This window comes from Ovis canadensis, chromosome 26, assembly GCF_042477335.2.
Source record: "Ovis canadensis isolate MfBH-ARS-UI-01 breed Bighorn chromosome 26, ARS-UI_OviCan_v2, whole genome shotgun sequence".
In the NCBI taxonomy this organism is placed as follows: Eukaryota; Metazoa; Chordata; class Mammalia; order Artiodactyla; family Bovidae; genus Ovis; species Ovis canadensis.
This window is the reverse complement of record NC_091270.1, coordinates 34,694,069-34,715,479: the sequence shown is the minus strand read 5'-3', so window position 1 is coordinate 34,715,479 and position 21,411 is coordinate 34,694,069. Positions and strand designations below refer to the sequence as shown.

Genomic DNA, 21,411 nt, shown 5'->3' with positions numbered 1-21,411 from the left:
AACTTAAGTATTTATCTATTTGTGATTCTACTATTACTCTAGAAAGTTTATAGAGTTTGATAGCTAGAAGAACACTTGGAGATTTTTTTTTTCGTAGAGAACTCAAAATGGGAACAGTTCCTAATTTATGTTTTTAAAAGTAAAGGTATGATTATATACCTTTAAGTGTGATAACTCTTTGTTTATAAATAAATACATGCAGCAGAAATGTTGCTAAATAATAGAGTGATACCTAGATTCTGGGTAACTGAAAAGTTCATTTGGGTCACTGCTTGCTTCAGCTTATACTGAGTGTGTCAGTAAGACACTGCAGTAAAATTGTACCTATTTTGTTACAGTTACAAATTCAGTTTTTCATCAGTACAGCAGGAGAGTAGAGATTTGAGAATCAGTAGATCTAACTAGATAAACCTTAAAGTAGTAGGTCTCCTTGGCAACATTTAGTTTGTTCTCAACATTAACAAAATAAATTTCCTTTTCTGTAAAAAAGTTCATACTAGCAAAAAAAGAAAATGATTTGCAATTCACTTACTTTATTCAAGTGCTGAAAGATTTCCACTGATTATTCCTATGAAACATGTAAAATTTTCCAGATATTTTTCATTGAGAAATAACTTTGGTCTAAGTAATGCTAGATAATGTTATTTCTCTAGTAAGTAGTATGTATCTTGAGATTTTTAGAATTATCTTTATCCTGGTAATTATTAAGATTCTTTTTTACTTTAAAACCTCTGCGATAGAATTGTGTTCTGATTTTTAAGTAATTTAACGTTGAGAGTAATGAGGCAAGTTAATAGAAATAGTCAGGAATATATTTCACCAGTATTAACTTTCTGATCTTTAATATCTTCCAGAAACTGGGAGTGATTTTTCCATGTTCGAAGCTTTGCGGGATACCATTTATTCTGAAGTAGCTACGTTGATTTCTCAAAATGAGTCTCGTCCACATTTTCTTATTGAACTCTTCCATGAGCTTCAGCTACTTAATACAGACTATTTGAGACAGAGGGCTTTATATGCATTGCAGGTATCTTGTACCTAACATTCTCTTTCCTCTGCTTTCTGGTACTGCCAAATTTCCCAGTTCTACCTGTTTACTTTCTTAGATTGAAGTATGTCCTTGTTCCATAAGTATTTCAATCTGTTTCTTTATGTATTTCCATGCCATTTTAATAATCTTCTTTTATAGCTTAAGTGGCTTTAGATAAAAGTCTTTCTCTGACAGTTTTTCATTGTATTGTCCTGTTATATCTTCCTCATAGTTAATCTTTGAGGTTGGGAGGATTGCCTTTGTTCTGCTGTCTGCTTCTACTTCTAATTTTGTGATTAAACAAAATGTTTTTCATAAATAGCTATCTTCTCTCCTTATTTTAGGACATAGTATCCAGGCATATTTCTGAGAACCATGAAAAGGAAGGAGAAAATATAAAGTCAGTGAATTCTGGTACTTGGATAGCATCCAACTCAGAACTTACTCCCAGTGAAAGCCTTGCTACTACTGATGATGTAAGCTGATAATGATTAATGAAATGTAGACATAATTTCAATATGCAGCGAACAAAAGTTAAGTAGTTTGTTAATAAATTGTGATTATACCCTATGTATTTAGTTTTTAGCTTTTTTCAAAAGCTAAGTGTAATGTATTGCTTAATTTTGAGGTGAGGTATAAAATTCATTCAAGATATGACAGCAGTCAAACACCGAAAGTTATATAGAAATGATAGCTTATAAGGTCTAAAATAACTGTATTTATATCTTCTTTGTCCAACATAGGAATTGAGTCAGAATAGTTACTAAAGAATCTGCCTGCAATGTAGGAGACCCTGGTTCGATTCCTGGGTCGGAAAGATCCACTGGAGAAGGGACAGGCTACCCACTCCAGTATTTTTGGGCTTCCCTTGTGGCTCAGCTGGTAAAGAATCCACCTGAAATGCGGGAGACCTGGGTTCAGTCCCTGGATTGGGAAGATCCCCTGGAGAAGGAAAGGCTACCCACTCCAGTATTCTGGCCTAGAAAATTTCATGCACTATATAGTCCATGGGGTCGTAAAAGAGTCAGACACGACTAAGCAACTTTCACTCACTCACTCACACATTTAGTAAAAATTTCTTTGTTCATTCAAGACGTTTGAGTAAATCATACAGCAATTAGAGCACAGAATCCTTGAGTAAATACAAGATAAATTGTGTTTTGGGGTTAAAAGAGAAGCTAGACAAAAAAAGCCTAGAAGAAAATGTAATTTAATGTATTAAAACTGTTGAAGAAAATTTTAAGTAAAGTAAAAAGGGCCTGGAAATGGAAGAGTGATGAGGGAAGTATATATTTTCAATAAACTATATTCTCCAAATAGCACCTACTTTGCACATAGTGGATTGAATGTATGCCAACTGCTAAGAGAGGAGGTAATGAGCTCAGTATTTGGAAATCACCTGTTTAAAGGTTCAGACCCTGATTCTACTTTAAAAGATTGTATGTATGTGGTCCTGGGATAGCAACTATGTTCTTTCTTATACCACCTTCAGCACCTGGACATTCACGGATCAGAGTACCATAATTGATTAGCAAATGTCTGCTATGATTATGGAGTTGGAAGCATATTATTGTGTTTCTTCCCATGGTTAATATGATAACATAAGCTTTTTTCCTGAAAAGATAGTGTTTTCTCCAGAGATCATCTTCTTTTCTTCATGTATAGTAATTTCCTTACAAGGATTGAGGACTTCTAAATTTTTGCTCTATTTTTGCTCTTGTGTTTAAAATGATACTTTCCCAAGTCATCTTTTCTGCTTAAAATTTTTCTTCACCAGGCTCCAGCCCTTAAACTACTACATAAACCTGTGTACGAAAAGTACATGGTTTTGATTGACTTTATTATCAAATAAGTTAATGTAACAGATTGGTACTTGGAATTAATTGTTACTGTAACCAGTTGAAAATTGTGTTCTCTTTTTTGGTGGGAAATGAAGTGTTCCAGCTGTATACGTAAAACATAGGAGGTACTAGCTTATATTATGGAGAAGGCAATGGCACCCACTCCAGTACTCTTGCCTGGAAAATCCCATGGACAGAGGAACCTGGTAGGCTGCAGTCCATGGGGTCGCGAAGAGTTGGACACGACTGAATGACTTCACTTTGACTTTTCACTTTCATGCATTGGAAAAGGAAATGGCAACTCACTCCAGTATTCTTGTCTAGAGAATCCCAGGGACGGGGGAGCCTGGTGGGCTGCCATCTATGGGGTCGCACAGAGTCAGACACGACTGAAGCGACTTAGCAGCAGCAGCAGCAGCTTATATTAAATTTATTAGCCTTGAAATGACTGAGAGAGCATGAAGAATGTCTTTTTTGAAAAATCTTTTTTAGTAATTTTATATCCTTAACTCTAGTGCCTTTCTTTTTATCCAAATTTCATATAGGCAGCATTACTTCCAATTATTTTAAAGGATTTGAGCCCATTTTTTTGCACCATCAACAATAAATTTGGAAAATTGAGCTACAACTTATTATATAATTAACCTGACAAGGTTTTAAAGTTAAATAAGATTTAAAGATGCAGTAATACTTTGTAAGTAGGTGTCTTAGCTTAGGCTGGTTCAGTAAAATACTGGAGACTGGATGGCTTAAACGACAGAGATTTATTTCTCATGATTCTGAAGGCTAGGAAGTCCTGAGACTGTTGGACCAGCAGACTTGGGTCTTGGTGAGGTCCCTCTTCCTGGCTTGCAGATGGCCACCTTCTCCCTGTATCCTTGTGCAGGGAGAGAAAGCTCTGATGTCTCTTCCTTGTCTTAAAAGGGTCATCAAGGGGATTCTACCCTGGTGACTTCATCTAAACCTGTTTACCTCTCAGCCGCCCTACCTCCTAATATCTCCACATTCGGAGTTAAACTTCAATATATAAATTTTGTGGGGGACACAAAAATTCATTCCATTACCATAGGAACTTGGCACAAATAACTATACTTAGAATTACTTTTAAATAAATAAATCAGTTCCTTAATTTTTCATCTAAAACTTAAATTCTTCATATCTGTCATCATCTTCCCTTTATTAATGTCATTTAGTCGGCAGCAGCGCTAGCACAGCGTCCAGTGTTCATAGCCACAGATCCAGGGCAGTGCTAGCCACTAGAATGTTCTCCAGTGATGAAATGTCTTACAGTCTGCATTGCCTAGTACAGTATCTATTAGCACACATGGCTTTCGAGCACTAATGTGGCTAATAGGATTGAGGAACTAAATTTTAAATGTTGTTTAACTAGCTGCGTGGCTAGTGGTTACCATATTGGGTGGATATAGAGTCTCATTCTCCATGTTACTAAGCCAGGATCCTTGGAGTTCCATTTATGGAGGTTTTCAAATATCTTTTATGGCATATAAACATTCCCATGCCATGAAAGAGAGAACTGAAGTGGTTATCTGGAGATTATAAATTAAGGAGGATGAGGAATTGAGGTTTAGGAAGAGGAAGAAACAGTTTCCATCATCGACTCCAGGTGCTGTAAAATGGCAAAGGTACATCGACCTTTGGGTCTTGCTTGAAGGTGTAACAAAATGTTTCCATTTCTTAAACCATGTTCCCTTATGCCAGAATTTCCTTTAATCAGGGACAGACCTTTCATAATTTAAGAGTAACTTTAAAAGATCAATAACTTGGAAAGAAGATAGTTGTGAAATAGTTGCAGTCAAAATATAATTGAGACTCCCTCCTACTCATACTGTACACAAAAATAAATTTGAAACTACTTTATAGTACTAGAAGGAACTTCTCTGGTGGCTCAGTGGTAAAGAATCACCTACCTTCTGATGCAGGAGACACGGGTTCGATTGCTGGGTGAGGAAGATTCCCTGGAGGAGGAAATGGCAACCCACTCCAGTATTCTTGCCTGGGAAATTCCATGGACAGAGGAACCTGGCAGGCTACAGTCCATGGGGTCTCAAAAGACTCAGACACAACTTAGTCACTAAACAAGAAGAGTACTGGAAAAGTTAAAACTATAAAACTTATAAAAGAAAAAAAAAAAACTATGATTTTGACATGAGAGAGATTTTGTGGGACACAGCACTAAATATGAAAGGAAAAAAATAAATTGGACTTCATCAAAATAAAATCCTTCTGCTTTTCAAAAGATACCATTAGGAGCCTTAGTACATATATCTGGCAAATGACTGTATAAAAAGCCTAACTATAGACAGGACTTCTACAACTTAATTGTAAGAAATCAACTCTAGGGAATCCCTGGCAGTCCAGTGGTTATGACTTTGTGCTTCCAGAGGCCTGGGTTCAATCCCCAGTTGGGGAACAAGGATTCCATATGCCATGGGGTGCATCCAGAAAAAAAAAATCAGCTCATAAAAATGGGCAAGAGATTTGAATGTGTGCTTCACAAAAGAAGATATATAAATGGCCAGTGTTCAAGTTAAAACCACATGAGATTCTACCTCTCACCTGCTAGAAAAGCTGACATCTAAAAGATGGACAGTAAGAAGTATTGGTGTGAACTTGAAATGGTTGGAACTTTCATACGGCTTGTAGGATTGTAAAAATTGTAACAACCACTTTGGAAGGCAGTTGGGCAGTTCTTGTAAAGTTAAACATAAACTTGGCATGTGACCCAGCAATTTCTCTTCTAGGTATTCATCCTAGAGAAATGAAAACGTGTCCACAAATACTTGTACACTAATGTTAATAGCATCTTTAGTCATGATAGCCTCAAACGGGAAACATCAACAGATAAATGGATAAACAAACAGTGGTATATCCATATAATGGAATACTATTTCAGCCATTAAAAAAATAATGAACTTCTGAAACACAACGACGTGGATTAATTTCAGAAACATACTGAGTGAAAGAAGCAAGACACTGAAGAGTATATACTGAGTGGTTCCATTTATATAAGGTTCTGTTAACAGCAAAACTAATCTCTGGTGATAGAAATTATGTGAGTGGGAAGTAGAGGATACAAAGGAACTCTCTGGGCTGATGGAAATGGTCTTATCTTTAGGAAAGATGGTTGCCTCACTGCATATATTTTTCAAAACTCATCAAACTGTACACTTAATGGGTGCATTGTTGTATGTAAATTATATCTCAATAAAAATTTTAAAAAATATAAATGGTGCCATCAGTGTTTTTCTTCTGATATGAGACAGCCAGATATCATAGTAAAGTATTAGATATTGTTAAGAGTTTGAAGATAGAATTTCCCCAAGGGTGTAGAAGTAATGTTACCTTTTCCAAGTTAGAATGTAATTAGTAGCTAGCACTATGTATTTTCACCTCCATAATGACAAAGTGTTCTGCAACGTTACTTAATATTTTGATATTCTCTGTGAATCTGTATTCAACCATTTATAACTTTCATTATATCAGTTTTAAGTGTTTTATGCAAATAGTTTCTATGTTAAATTTTTAATATTAATCCATAAAATTTTAAAAGCAATACTAGTAACTTTTATTTGTTTTTTTAAACTACAACTTAGGAAACTTTTGAGAAGAACTTTGAGAGAGAAACACATAAAATAAGTGAGCAAAATGATGCTGATAATGCTAGTGTATCTTCAACTTGTGAGCCTTTTGCAACAGATGTTCTGGGTAAGCAGATTTTTTTGTAATCTTAGGACATGATTTTAATAAAGTCTTTGAATTGTATTGATAAGGAAAGAAACGTTTAGAAAGGGAAGATTGGTAGAAAGAAGGTGAACTTAAAACACTACCCATCCATCAGTCTAAATTCAGCCATCTCTTGACTGTTAACTCTTTGACTTTGGGCCAGTCATCTCACCTTTCTGACTTGCTGTATATACTTAGGAATTGGGGTCTTATTTACTATGCTGTGTTCTTGTGGAAAATAAGCAGTTTTCTAGCATGCATAATAGAAGTTCAGAGGAAAGTCATCCCTTGTCAGTTCTGTGAGAAGAGACTCTGAATGCTTAGTTGCCAGAACAATGACATACGATGTATATTAGGCAATTAATGTTTAATAAATGAATGAAATCATTTTTTACTAAATGTTGGATTTCAAAATAAAAATCATCTAATTCAAAAAAAAGAAAAGGTCATCCTCTAAGATCTTCTAGTTAATCAGTAAGAAGAATTTAGAGGTAGCATTGCCTCATCCAGTCACATCTTCAATAAAAATCTGAACTTTGTAATTTATAGTAAGAACTGAAATTTCTTAGCATATATAATCTATCATTGGAAACCCAGGCAACTTTAAGGCATGACATATTGTATTTTTTCCAACATATTTTTTCCATCAGTAGTAAAACAAAAGCTTAGAGGGTCTCAGATCAGAGAGAAAAAAGCTTCAAGTCCTAAATTTGGAAAGAAAATTAGAGAAAAGAAAGATGTCTAAGTACCTGATTCATTTTCCAGGCTATAGCATATCAAAATGTCCCCAAGTATTCACTCATTTAGACTTCCAGGACACTTAGTTGTTAAAATAATGTCCTGTAACTCTAGTTTTTGTTTATATGATGAAAACAAGATTTAGATGATTTTAAAAGTCTTTTCCATGACAAAAGAAAAGGGTCAAGCCTTGCTGTATTGTTAGGTACCTATCTTTCAGTAAGCAGTAAGTTTTTCTTTTGCCTTACTAAGTATTAATACGAGGACTCTAAACCCTAGCTCTCTCTAGGAGCTCCCATCTATTAAATATTAATACCTATCAAGTCTATACTGAGCTCATGTCATTATAGAGAAAAGGCACTCTATAGCCAGCCTTCTCCTCCAATTTTACCTACTTTCTGAGTTCTCAAGCGATTTTGAATTGTACCCTGTTTAGTTTCAATAGCTATACAGTTCTTCAACATTAGCTTTGTCTGAAGTGAGCAAAAGAGAATTTGGAAATCTCATTCTTAGGTCTTGTCTTTACCTTAATTGCTTTTATTAGGTTGTATTATTTACATCAGAATTTGCATATTTTGAAATTATTTTTAGTTGTACTGTTTATGTGAAATAACATATGGACTTGAGAGTCTGAGAGACCTGGGTTCCAATTCTTGATTCTATATTTAACTGGCTGTGAAACCTTGGGCAGTTGCTTAAGCTCTGTGAAAATGAGGGTACTATCATCTACTGTATAGGGTTATTTTAAGGATTAAGTACATGTGATAATACATGCCAAGTACCCAAATAGTACAGTACATGTGGTAATACATGTCAAGTACCCAAATAGTACAGTATCTGAAACTTGTTAAGTTAGTTTTTCTTCCCTATATTCAGACGTTATGTTTTTATCAGTAAATTTTGTAGGATACATGAAAAAAATTTGCTTTTATATCTTCTAGAAATATTTCTGTTCTGTACACAGGTGACACTGTGATTCACTTAGATCAGGCATTAGCCAGGATGAGAGACTATACGCATATGAAGATGGAGGCTGAAAGCAGTACAGACGTCAGGTGTACCTGCAGGATCATTGAGGATGATGATGGTGCTGCTGACACAACCACGATTAGTAATAATTTGGAAGGTGTGTTCTTGAATTGACTAAAAATCCGTATATAAAGAACTATGAACCCCACCTGATGTATAATGGAAATTTTTGGACCACTTTTCTTTTAATTATCAGTGGTACTAGAACTACATGGATGTTCCTTTGTGTTATTTTAGCATAAAATCATCAATTCAGTGTTCTTTAGAATTTTACATAAGTGTATACATTTCACATCATAGACTTTATTTGCTAATGTAGCATTTTCTCTTTTAAAATAGAAACTCCTGTTATTGAAAATCATAGTTCACAGCAACCTGTGAGTGAAGTTTCTACTGTCCCGTGTCCTAGAATTGATACTCAGCAACTGGACCGGCAAATTAAAGCAATTATGAAAGAAGTCATTCCTTTTTTGAAGGTAAGTAATAATTTTTAAAAATAAGTAAGTGTTCTGTTGTATATTTTAAAATTCATGCCAAAGACTCCATCGTAGTAAATAGATAAATAGATAAAGAAAAAAACTAAAATCACTCATAATTATGTTATCCAGAGATAGCGCCTGTAAATATTTTGTCAACCTTTCTATAATATTTTGCCCACATACATGTGCATTCCACTTTTTTCAAATATTAATGATACCATAAACATCTTTCTAGATCACTGTGTTTTTCTATTGCATATTTTTTAATGGTTATACATATACACATTGATTCATTATTCATTCAGAAATTTTTGTGGAATACCTACTTTATGCCAGGTGTTGGGACATAATAATGAACAAGTCAAGGCCTTTGCTCTCATGAAGTTTACATGCTAGGATGAGAATATGGATTTAAAAAAATAAGTAAATGTAGAACATATAAGTGGATGTATGTCAGGTAGTCCATACTGAGAATTAAAATATGGTGATGTGATGGTTTGTTTTTGACTGGATGGTCAGGTAAGTCTTCTTGAAGCGGGAACATTTACGCAGAGGTGTGAATAAAATTGAGCTAGCTTAAGCTCTAGCTTAAGATCATTCCAGATGGAGAAAGGCCTTGAAGTAGAAGCTTGCTTGGCATGTTGAAGAAACTGGAGTAACAGGTGTATGGCTATAGGAAATTTGTGTGAGGTGATGTTGGAATAGGAGGAAGGGCCAATTATGCAGACTGTCATAGGCATAGGTCAAAGCTTGGATTTTGTTGGAAGTTCGAAGGGAACTTCTAGGAGATTTTAAGTAAGAGAAACAAAATCTGGTGTTTCTGGAGAATTGAGTATAGGGGTCAGAACAACAGTGAGGAGGCGAGAAATGATCATGACTTAGATAAGGGTGTGGTACTAAAGATGGGGCACAGTAGACAAATGGAATATATTCAACAGATCCTACTAATAGTAGATGGGGTCACCTAAAGCACAGCACTAGATAAGAGAAGGGAGCCTAGAAGTAGGGCCCAGGATCAGGTGATCAAACATATAGAGGTTGTGCGAAAGCAGAAGAGCCAGAGTTGACTAAGTAGAACTGCCAGTAGTAAGTTACATGATTGCTACTGTGAGGGTTGAGTATTCATAGAACGGAATTTCCTGTTAATTATTTTATTAGTTCCTGTTGTTAAATGTTTGTGTTTATTCTCTTCTGGTTTATTTTTCACTATCATGAAAAATGCTTAAATTATTTACCTCCATTTAAATATGCATCCCATTTTTTATTTCCTTTGATATAATTCTTAGACATAGAATTTGTAGCTTTAAGGGTATGAATATTTTTAAGGCTTTTGAGACATTATGCTACATTATCCTTCAGAAAGGTTAACAAATTTATATTCCTAGCAACAGTGAAACTATGAGACAAGCAGTACCATTTTGTGTTTAATAACAAGGAAGAGGAGAGAGAAGCAAGCATGCAAAGACAGGACTATTTTCTGAGATGGGACTCTCACATTCTCATTTAATGGAAATTTAAAAAAATAGAGATGAAAAGACAATCTTTTTATTCAGAGTTGTTGTCATTAGGTTCAATGACAAATATGTTGTCATTAGGTTCATTTCTTACAACCTGCTTGTACTTGCCAATGTGTTAGACGCTGACAGCAAAAATTTTTGTTTCCGTACACTTATATTTCTTCCCTTGGTGGAAGTAATTGCTTTCTTTGGAGTATTTTGAGAGAAGAGAGAAGAACAGTTCTAGGAGCTCTTTTCTCCGAAGAGGCTTGATAGCCAAGAGAGGAAAGAGGATCCATCTGTCTACGCCCAAATTATTGCATATAGAAACGAAAAACCTTAGCCTCTTCCTGAGTACCCGCAGCAGCACCAGATGGTTCTGTCTCTGCTTCCTCTTCTAATCATTCAACTCTCCTGCTAGCATTACTGGTGCTTCGAAGGCTTTGACACTTGCTGATACTTCTGTCTAGAATGCTGTTTCTTCACATGCCTGCATGGCTTTTTCCTTTGAACCCTGAAGGCTTTAGTCAAATGTTATTTTTTTTGGTGAACAGATCTCCCCTTTCCTTACCTGCTTTTCTTTATCTTCATAGTGCTTGTCACCTTATAACCTATTTAATATTTGCTCATTGATTTTGTCTGTTTCCCTTGTTACATGTAAACTCCATGAAGTCATGAAGAGTTAGATCAGAGATGTTAATCTGTTTTGGTCACTGTCTTACCAGTGCCAGGAATAATACATGCACGTAGTAGTACTCAGTAAATACTTACTGAATGTTAGTAAGTGAATTGATCTACCAAATCTTGACTGTGGTTTTTAAACTAGTCAAGTATATAGGTTGAAAACTGTTGGCCTACAGGATCCAGATCAGATTCAGCATTGCTCATAAAACTTCTGCAGCCTGATCCCAGCCTCTTAACTATTCCTTCCACATGCCTTGTATCCTGCTTGACAGTGTTCAAAAAGGCACATTGCCCGTGTTAACTTCCTTTACCCAGAATGGCCTTTATCCTTCCTCTGTTGGTCTTCCTTCAGGATTCAGCTGAAATACTTTTGTATATATTTCCTGGCAGAATTTCTCCTTCTTCCCCTTGCTCTTGGGAAACTTGGTACCTGTCTTTATTAGAGCACTTATGACAAAGTGTTGCAATTTTCTGCTCTGTACCCGGCCAGTAGAACAAGATCTTTCCCAATTTCTTAGTTCTTACCCTCAAGAAGGACCTCAGAGACTAGATAAAAGGAATTTGAGGAGATTAAACAAGTACATCAATTTCACCAATTATTTTTGTGCCTTTATTAAAATATATTTTCACCGCCTAAAATATTTAATTATAAGAATTATAAGAATATATACTGTTTTATTCTATTTAGGTTATTGCTTACTTCCATCTTAGCCATAAACACAGTATTGCCTTTTTTATTTTACGTTTTTATGTTCATGTAATGCAATAAATACTTTTAAACGTGTCTTTTTTGTTAAATTAAGTATATTGGTAGTGATATTTATTTGATATGTATAATTATTTTCTATATGTTAAAAAATATAAATAACTTACCTTCATGTGTAGGGAATGAAACCATCTCAGAAAATTTAGTTGCGTTGGCAATTTTGTGTCTGATTCTATTCTTTCATGAGGATTCCCTTGCTAAATTTATCACTTCAGAAAATTTCTGAGGCCAACAAAATTAGCAGAACTAACGATCTGATTTCAACTATTTTATTATGTCTCATTTCACTTCAAATCTTGATTTTTTGGGGGTAGACTTCAGAGGGCTGCTCGACATCTTCTAACCCACAGGATGTCAGCAGTGCCAAGGCTAAGGAAAGTTAGCAGATAACACAGGAAATTTGATGAAAGGTGAAGTACAATTGTGCGAGTAGTTGAACTGAACTGCAAACAGGCATACAGGCGATATGGACACTAATGGCAGGAATAGTTCCTTAAAGTACAGAAAGGAAGTAGTAGAAAATGTTGAATCAGCCAGTTTCTTTTTGGCTATTATCTGCTTCGGTGAATCAAAATTTGCAAACCTTTTAATGTATGTAGTCGGGAGTTGGCTGTTCTTGTGAACAAAGTCTCTAAATGTGCTTCTAAAAGTTGAGGAGCTTACGCAAGAACAATACAATTTCATATATCATGTGGATTAACACTTTTTATACAATAGGTAAGTTATATCTTAACCAACTAGAATTTTTCTCAGGAGCACATGGATGAAGTATGTTCTTCTCAACTTCTAACCTCAGTAAGACGCATGGTTTTGGTCCTTACTCAGCAAAACAATGAGAGCAAAGAGTTTGTAAAGTTCTTTCATAAGCAACTTGGAAGTATACTACAGGTAAGAGTTTGTACTTGTATGACTTACCAGTATGTACCATGTGGTTAGGACTTTTTTCTCTCCATTTTCTGGCATTACACAATTTATTCAAGTAGATGTTCATTCTGGCATCCATTTAGGATGATGCTGTAATACTTTTTAGGTTATTCCTTACTTAATTAAAAAATACTGTATTAGGCCCTGTGTCTTCGTTCAACTTTACCATCTCTAAGGCTTTTCCCAAATCTAATAAAATTTTGTTTTGATTTTTCCTCTACCTAAGAACAACATTTCAAGTTTGAAATGTGTAGAAAGTATTCCTTGGTATTCTCTAAAATAATTTTTCTTTCTTTCTTTTTACCAATCTGGGAAATTGTAGAAGCTGGAAACTATTGATAGTAGAGACTTCCTGGGCTGTAACAGTAACTAAATTATGTAATAGCAGTGGATCGTAACTGCGGGCAGGACTAGCAAGAGTCCTGCTTAGTAATATTCTTAGTAATATTAACCTATCGTTTTTTAGCCTATCTTAGACATTAGTTTTAAGTTTTTCAGTACTAAAAAGTTCTAAAATTGTTTTTCCCTTCATGAGTATTATAATTCAAATTTGTTAATCTGTATTTCTCTGCCCACAGGTAAAGTTTGCTATAATCTTAAAGTGATTTGGTTTATCTTTGAATAGGATTCACTGGCAAAATTTGCTGGCAGAAAACTGAAGGATTGTGGAGAAGATCTTCTTGTAGAGATATCTGAAGTGTTATTTAATGAATTGGCTTTCTTTAAGCTCATGCAAGATTTGGATAATAATAGTGTGACTGTTAAACAGAGATGCAAAAGGAAAATAGAAGCTGCTGGAGTGATACAGTCTTATGCAAAAGAGGTAAATGACATTCATTTTGATATAGAAATAGTTGTAATTAGTGTATAAATGTCCTTGATCTTTATGAGTAAATAAAATAATACTTGACGTCACCAAAGCAGGTTTTTTGTTTTTTTTTTTTTTTGTAAATTGAGTTAATCAGATTATAAGTCAGTACCTAGAACAGCCACTTACTGAATCTCAGTAATAGCAGTGGCTCAAGATCAAGGATGCTCAAGACAGGAACAGGTGGCAGGGGATAGTCAAGTATCTACTTCATGTTATGGCCGCTTATCCAGAAAAGAGAGGACTGGGATATGGCCGTTGGCCAGCTGCCTGCCGTGGCTGTTGTCAATCACAGTAGATGCCCCAGGAGTATTAGCACCCCAGCCAACACACATGCTTGTTAGGACCTTGGTTGCACATCCCTGTAGCTCTTATGCCGTGTTGAATTAGTCTTGATCACATATGAAATTGGATGTTTTTTCCCCTCAGCTGAGGCCTCAGTTCAGTCACTCAGCCATGTCCGACTCTTTGCAGTCCCATGAATCACTGCATGCCAGGCCTCCCTGTCCATCACCAACTCCCGGAGTTCACTCAAACTCACGTCCATTGAGTCGGTGATGCCATCCAGCCATCTCATCCTCTGTCATCCCCTTCTCCTCCTGCCCCCAATCCCTCCCAGCATCAGAGTCTTTTCCAATGAGTCAACTCTTTACATGAGGTGGCCAAAGTATTGAAGTTTCAGCTTTAGCATCAGTCCTTCCAAAGAACACCCAGGACTGATCTCCTTTAGGATGGACTGGTTGGATCTCCTTGCAGTCCAAGGGACGCTCAAGAGTCTTCTCCAACACCACAATTCAAAAGCATCAATTCTTCAGCGTTCAGCTTTCTTCACAGTCCAACTCTCATATCTATCCATGACCACTGGAAAAACCATAGCCCTGACTAGACGGACCTTGGTTGGTGAAGTAATGTCTCTGCTTTTGAATATGCTGTGTAGGTTGGTCATAACTTTCCTTCCAAGGAGTAAGTGTCTTTTAATTTCATGGCAGCAGTCACCATCTGCAGTGATCTTGGAGCCCCAAAAATAAAGTCTGCCATTGTTTCCACTGTTTCCCCATCTATTTCCCATGAAGTGATGGGACCAGGTACCATGATCTTCGTTTTCTGAATGTTGAGCTTTAAGCCAACTTTTTCACTCTCCTCTTTCACTTTCATCAAGAGGCTTTTTAGTTCCTCTCCACTTTCTGCCATAAGGGTGGTGTCATCTGCATATCTGAGGTTATTGATATTTTTCCCGGCAATCTTGATTCCAGCTTGACCTTCTTCCAGCCCAGCGTTTCTCATGATGTACTCTGCATATAAGCTAAATAAGCAGGGTGACAATATACAGCCTTGACATACTCCTTTTCCTATTTGGAACCAGTCTGTTGTTCCATGTCCAGTTCTAACTGTGGCTTCCTGACCTGCATATAGGTTTCTCAAGAGACCTCAAGGTCAGGTGGTCTGGTATGCCCATCTCTTTCAGAATCTTCCACAGTTTATTGTGATCTACACAGTCAAAGGCTTTAGCATAGTCAGTAAAGCAGAAGTAGATGTTTTTTCTGGAACTCTCTTGCTTTTTCCATGTTCCAGCGGATGTTGGCAATTTGATCTCTGGTTCCTCTGCCTTTTCTAAAACCAGCTTGAACATCTGGAAGTTCACAGTTCACATATTGCTGAAGCCTGGCTTGGAGAATTTTGAGCATTACTTTGCTAGCGTGTGAGATGAGTGCAATTGTGTGGTAGTTTGAGCATTCTTTGGCATTGCCTTTCTGTGGGATTGGAATGAAAACTGACCTTTTCCAGTCCTGTGGCCACTGCTGAGTTTTCCAAAGTTGCTGGCATATTGAGTGCAGCACTTTCACAGTATCATCTTTCAGGATTTGAAACAGCTCAACTGGGATTCCATCACCTCTACTAGCTTTGTTCGTAGTGATGCTTTCTAAGGCCCACTTGACTTCACATTCCAGGATGTCTGGCTCTAGGTGAGTGATCACACCATTGTGATTATCTGGGTCGTGAAGCTCTTTTTTGTACAGTTCTGTGTATTCTTGCCACCTCTTCTTAATATCTTCTGCTTCTGTTAGGTCCATACCATTTCTGTCCTTGATCGAGCCCATCTTTGCATGAAATGTTCCCTTGGTATCTCTAGTTTTCTTGAAGAGATCTCTAGTCTTTCCTAGTCTGTTGTTTTCCTCTATTTCTTTGCATTGATCGCTGAGGAAGGCTTTCTTATCTCTCCTTGCTATTCTTTGAAACTCTGCATTCAGATGCTTATATCTTTCCTTTTCTCCTTTGCTTTTCGCCTCTCTTCTTTTCACAGCTATTTGTAAGGCCTCCCCAGACAGCCATTTTGCTTTTTTGCATTTCTTTTCCATGGGGATGGTCTTGACCCGTCTCCTGTAGTGTCACAAACCTCCGCCCATAGTTCATCAGGCACTCTATCAGATCTAGTCCCTTAAATCTATTTCTCACTGCCACTGTATAATCATAAGGGGTTTGATTTAGGTCATACCTGAATGGTCTAGTGGTCTTCCCTACTGTTTTCAGTTTCAGTCTGAATTTGGCAATAAGGAGTTCATGATCTGAGCCACAGTCAGCTCCTGGTCTTGTTTTTGCTGGCTGTATAGAGCTTCTCCATCTTTGGCTGCAAAGAATATAATCAATCTGATTTTGGTTTTGACCATCTGGTGATGTCCATGTGTAGAGTCTTCTCTTGTGTTGTTGGAAGAGAGTGATTTCTGTGACCAATGCTTTCTCTTGGCAAAACTCTATTAGCCTTTGCCCTGCTTCATTCCGTACTCCAAGGCCAAATTTGCCTGTTACTCCAGGTGTTTCTTGACTTCCTACTTGTGCATTCCAGTCCCCTATAATGAAAAGGACATCTTTTTTGGGTGTTAGTTCTACAAGGTCTTGTAGGTCTTCATTGAACTGTTCAACTTCAGCTTCTTCAGTGTTACTGGTTGGAGCATAGACATGGTTTACCATGATATTGAATGGTTTGCGTTGGAAACGAACAGAGATCATTCTGTCGTTTTTGAGATTGAGGCCTACCAGGAGGCTTTTCCCCTAGACACCAGCACCCTTTTCTTGACTCTCTAATCATAAGAGGAAAAACAAGTCAAGACCCAAAACAAAGAGATTACCCTTCTTGCAGAAATCTAAAGTAGATAAAATCAGTCCATCTTTTTCAAGCCTTTCATGTTTTTCTTCTAGAAATAAGTTTCAGATACTTTCAGCCATTACTTAGAGCTTGAAGAAAATAGAACAGGATGATATGATAAAAGTGATAGAGAGGACTGCTTTAGATGGCAGAATCAAGAAGCTTCTTCAGGGGATGAAATGTGAGCTAAGGTATGGAAAGACAAGAGTTTATAATGAAGATGAGAGGAGAGAACTGTTAAGTGTAACAGTTCAGGCAGAGAGAACCATTAAGTGTAAAGACTTTAAAGCAGGATTGAGTGTTTTGGGGAAGAGAGAGAAACCAGGGAGGCAGGAACACTTTAAATGAGGTGAGCCTGTAGGAGATGAAGTCACAGAGGTATATAGGACAAGTTTGTGAAATCTTAGAAACCTTATCTTTTATTTTATTCTAAGCATGATGGAAACTCATAGGAAAGTTTGAGAGAGAGGAGTGTCATAATCTCAGTTTAAGATTTGTCAGGCTTCGTTATTGAGTAGGAATTGTAGGTGAATAGAGAGAAGCAGAGAGACTGCTTGGAAGGTTGTTGCAGTTGTCCACGTAAGAAATGTCTCAGCTCTGGTGAGTAAGAAGTGTCTCAGCTCTGAGTGTGTAACAGCAGATACATTAGGATGATTGAGTCAAATGCAGTGTAGTAGTTCAGATGTGGGTAATAAACATATAGTACAGGCTGATTCTGACTTGTGCATTTCGGTGGATGAAGGGCCATTTACTGAGATTAGGAAGACTGAAGGAAGATGGGGTTTTAGAAGGAAAGGAATCAAGATTTTTGTTTTGGATTTAGTAAGTTTGTGATGTCTCTTAGATATACAAGGAGATGTCAGGTAGACCGTGTTGCTTTTTGTTTTTCTTCATTTAAAAGATTTATTTAATAAGAGTTGAATTTATATTTCTAAGAAAAACAGTAATATCTTTGGATGATGGTTTAAGAATGCAGGATTTGTTAAAGTTTACTGAGTACTTAAGTGTGATAATGAATGATCACCCCTGAATTCTGCCTAACCGATTTGCTTATAGGCCAAAAGGATTCTTGAAGGAGATCACAGTTCACCTGCTGGAGAAATTGATGATGAAGACAAAGTATGTGCTAATTTAGTGGCTTTTGAAACAAAAGATTAAATAATTTTAGTAGCTTTTACCTTAATGGTAGAGAGCAAAGTAGATCATAAAATATCCTTTCTTCTCACAGAGTTTTATTTTCTTTTAAAAACAACTAAATTTAAAATCATTCTTTATATTTTTAATTAGATAATGACTTACTAATTTTTGAGATAGACTTACTATATACCTTTAAAAAATGTACTTTAAGGAATTAATTACTCAAATTTATTTGTGGCTAGGACAAGGATGAGACGGAAACAGTTAAGCAGACTCAAACGTCTGAGGTTTATGATGGTGACGGCCCCAAAAATGTGAGATCTGATGTTTCTGATCAAGAGGAAGATGAAGAAAGTGAAGAATGTCCAGTGTCTATTAGTAAGTCTGAAGGCTCACACATTAGTTCTTTACAGATCACTTAACTGAAACAGTTTGTTGGAATGGAATGAATATAGAATTAGGTATCACACAGCTCTGAATTTCAGTGTGACCCTGTCTAAATTACCTGTCCTTTCAACACGTTTCCTAGTACTTACGGTTTTGAAGACTTCAGATACTGTATGTGAAGCACTTATATAATGTAGGCATGCAATAAATGGTAGCTGTTACTAAGTAAGTGCTGAAATTTTTACTAAAAATTGTGTGTTAATCGACTTAGATTTGTCCAAAGCTGAAACTCAGGCTTTGACTAATTATGGAAGTGGAGAAGATGAGAATGAAGATGAAGAAATAGAAGAATTTGAGGAGGGACCTGTAGATGTGCAGACGTCACTTCAGGCTAACACTGAAGCTGCAGAAGAAAATGAACACGATGGTCAGGTATTCCAGCGCAGACTCGCACTCTCTTCACCAGTCTCCCTGTGACACCTCAAAGCACGTTCTTTTTAAACATGTTAAAGTCAACAGCTTCCCCATTCTCATTTTCATGAATACAGACTTCTTTAATATCCTTATTGAAATCTAAAACAGTTATTATTTTTTTTATTCAGCAATGTTTTTACATTTAAAGCACTTAAAATATTTTAATAACAAGTCCTGGAAACTATGTGATGACTTTAGATTTTTATTTTTAACTTATGTTTTTTCTAGTTATGCATGGAAGTAGTATGTAACAAAATAAAATCATTCCCCTTCCTATCCTCACCTCATCCTGCCCCAGAGGCAGAACTTGGTATGATTTCTTCTGCTGTTTACCCTCTATCTGAATAATATGTGTGTGTATTTATTTATTCATGTATGTGTTAGATATTACCTTTTGAATTCTGTTATAGCAGGTGAAGACTCTCAGGTCACGTATGGTTCCTCATTTAAGCATGTCTTTGATTAAATCTGTATTTAATCAAATATTTAGATTTAAATGAACCATGCAGATATTACTGGCTGTTGAGCTAAGCGAATAGTGTTTATTGCTTAGTCTTGTACGTTTTTTTCACCTGAATTTAATAATTGTCTTAACTTTTTTTTATTTTCTTTAATCACATGCTCAAGTGCTTGCTCTGCCCACCAGTAGCTTAATAAATCTCTCAGAATTTTCTTCATGAACCAGTCAGTCAGTTTTGTCCTTTCCAGAGCTTTCTTCCTTCCTGCTCCATTCTGGGTTTGGCTCTTGTTTAGACCTATGGATAGCTACCAGCTAGGGAATCCCCTCTTTCGTACTTTTAGGTCTCAGTTTCTGGAATCAAATCTTGCCTTTCTCTTCCTTGGTTTATTACCTAATTTTAGTGGAACACATCTTCCAGTCACTCTCTAAGAAAGAGTGCAAAACATATCTTGACTTTTTTTTTCCCCCTGCTCAATGTCTGACTCTTTGAGACCCCATGGACTATAGCCCACCAGCCTCCTTTGTCCATGGAATTCTCCAGGCAGGAATACTAGAGTGGGTAGCCATTCCCTTCTCTAGTTGCCATTTTATATTGTCTAAGAAAACTCAGTATTTCTGTGTTGAAAATCATTTCCGTTCAGGTCTTTGAAGGCCTTTCTTAGTTCTGATTTTTCATATGTGTCCTTTTTTCTTTGTAACTCTAGGTGTTTTTTTCACCTGGAGTTCTGAAATTTTACAGTGATAATATACACTGTTGCAGGTCTTTTTTATTCACTACTCTAGGTTTACTCAGTTAATCTATAGCATGTTTTTCAGGTTTGGTAAATTTTCTTCAATTTCTTCCTTACCATTTTCTCTTCTTTTCTTCTGAAATAAATGTTATCAGATGTTAATTAGCCCTGTTTTCTCCTTTTCATTTTATTGACCCGTTGATCTGTTTTATTACTTGCTGGGAGATTTATTTGACCTTAACTATATGATATTATTTTCAGTTCAACTGTCATAATTTTAATTTCTAAGTACTTTTTTCTGATTGTTACTTCTTTTTAGTACCCTCTTCATGGGAGCAGTATTTTCTCATACCCACACATAGAGGCTTTCTCCAAATATCCACTCTACCTTTGGTGCTTACATTAAAGAATAATACACCAAAAAGCCAGTTGGAATTCTTTTGGGCTTTACTGTGGGCCAGCCAAGTAGATAACGGATAGAAAATCCTAAATGTCAATTCCTATTGGAATAGTTAAATCTCTACAAAGTAGGGAGGGTCTGCCCATCTCCTGCCTGGTAGGAGGTCCCTTTCCTTGGCTATTGGTGTTCTGAACTTGGATGTAGGGTTAGGGCTGAGTCCCACCATTATGCAGCCTTGCACTAGATCATTTTGACACTTTATCCTGTCATTCATGCTTTCCACAGCCTGCCCCTTCCATGGTGGCCCCCTGGTCTGAGACTCACTAGCTCATTTCCTCCAAAATATAATTTGCCATGTTCTGTTGAGCCTGGGGAGGGAATCTTAATGTCCACGTTTTTCTTACGCTTCAAACAGCCGTCAGCACCTCCTGCTTGTCACTGACTCTCTCCCCACCACTATGTCCCTTCCTTCCTAGAGTCTGGGGCATCCAATTATGAGGTGAATCTTCAGTTTTTTCTCCTCCTACAGAAAGCAGTTAGCTTGTTCATCCTTCTCTCCTTCCCTTCAGTTAACATCTACATATAAGCAAGTATCTTTTAGTTTCATTTAATATAGAGTCAGGTCTGAAAAAAAAATAGTAAAATCTGTAATACTCCAGTTCTTCGTGTTGTTCTGAAGTTAAGAATAGTAAACTTTTTAAACCTAGCCATCTTGAAATTGCAACCACAGCCTTCTTGAAACAATTCTAGAAGATTATTTTTAAATTTCCTTGTATGAAGGTCTCAGGTTGGAAATACCATCCATCTCCTGTATAGTGACTATATATTTAGATCCCACTATTAAGACGTTCTTTTTTCCTTCTAGGTTCCACAGCATGATTTTGAAAAATCATCAGAAAGCAAAAATGTCCCATCAGAACAAGAACCCACTACTAGTAAAGGTAAGAAAAGTTTAAAATTTCCATGTTAAAATTATCTGCAGTGTCCTTTATGTGCTTAAAAACAAAGAAATCTAAATTCTTAGCTAATGGAAATTCGAAGGTATTTTGGACCTGATACATGTCTTTTTTCTCTCCCTAAA

At 36.4% G+C, this 21,411-nt stretch overlaps 1 protein-coding gene across 15 annotated transcripts in view; it reads left to right on the top strand.

Moving 5' to 3' along the window:
* PCM1 (pericentriolar material 1) overlaps positions 1–21,411 on the top strand; it is an 89,760-nt gene that overhangs the window by 62,448 nt on the left and 5,901 nt on the right. For 11 of the 15 annotated variants that reach the window (XM_069573309.1, XM_069573307.1, XM_069573313.1 and 8 more), the window contains 11 exons: positions 855–1,027; positions 1,375–1,506; positions 6,486–6,597; positions 8,318–8,479; positions 8,722–8,858; positions 12,561–12,695; positions 13,357–13,554; positions 17,798–17,860; positions 18,121–18,256; positions 18,537–18,697; positions 21,196–21,271. In XM_069573309.1, the coding sequence (XP_069429410.1) occupies positions 855–1,027; positions 1,375–1,506; positions 6,486–6,597; positions 8,318–8,479; positions 8,722–8,858; positions 12,561–12,695; positions 13,357–13,554; positions 17,798–17,860; positions 18,121–18,256; positions 18,537–18,697; positions 21,196–21,271 (1,485 nt within the window). Of the gene's footprint in view, positions 1–854; positions 1,028–1,374; positions 1,507–5,633; positions 6,104–6,485; positions 6,598–8,317; positions 8,480–8,721; positions 8,859–12,560; positions 12,696–13,356; positions 13,555–17,797; positions 17,861–18,120; positions 18,257–18,536; positions 18,698–21,195; positions 21,272–21,411 lie in introns of those variants that run through there. The other 4 variants (XM_069573304.1, XM_069573306.1, XM_069573302.1 and 1 more) reach the window with 2 other exon arrangements.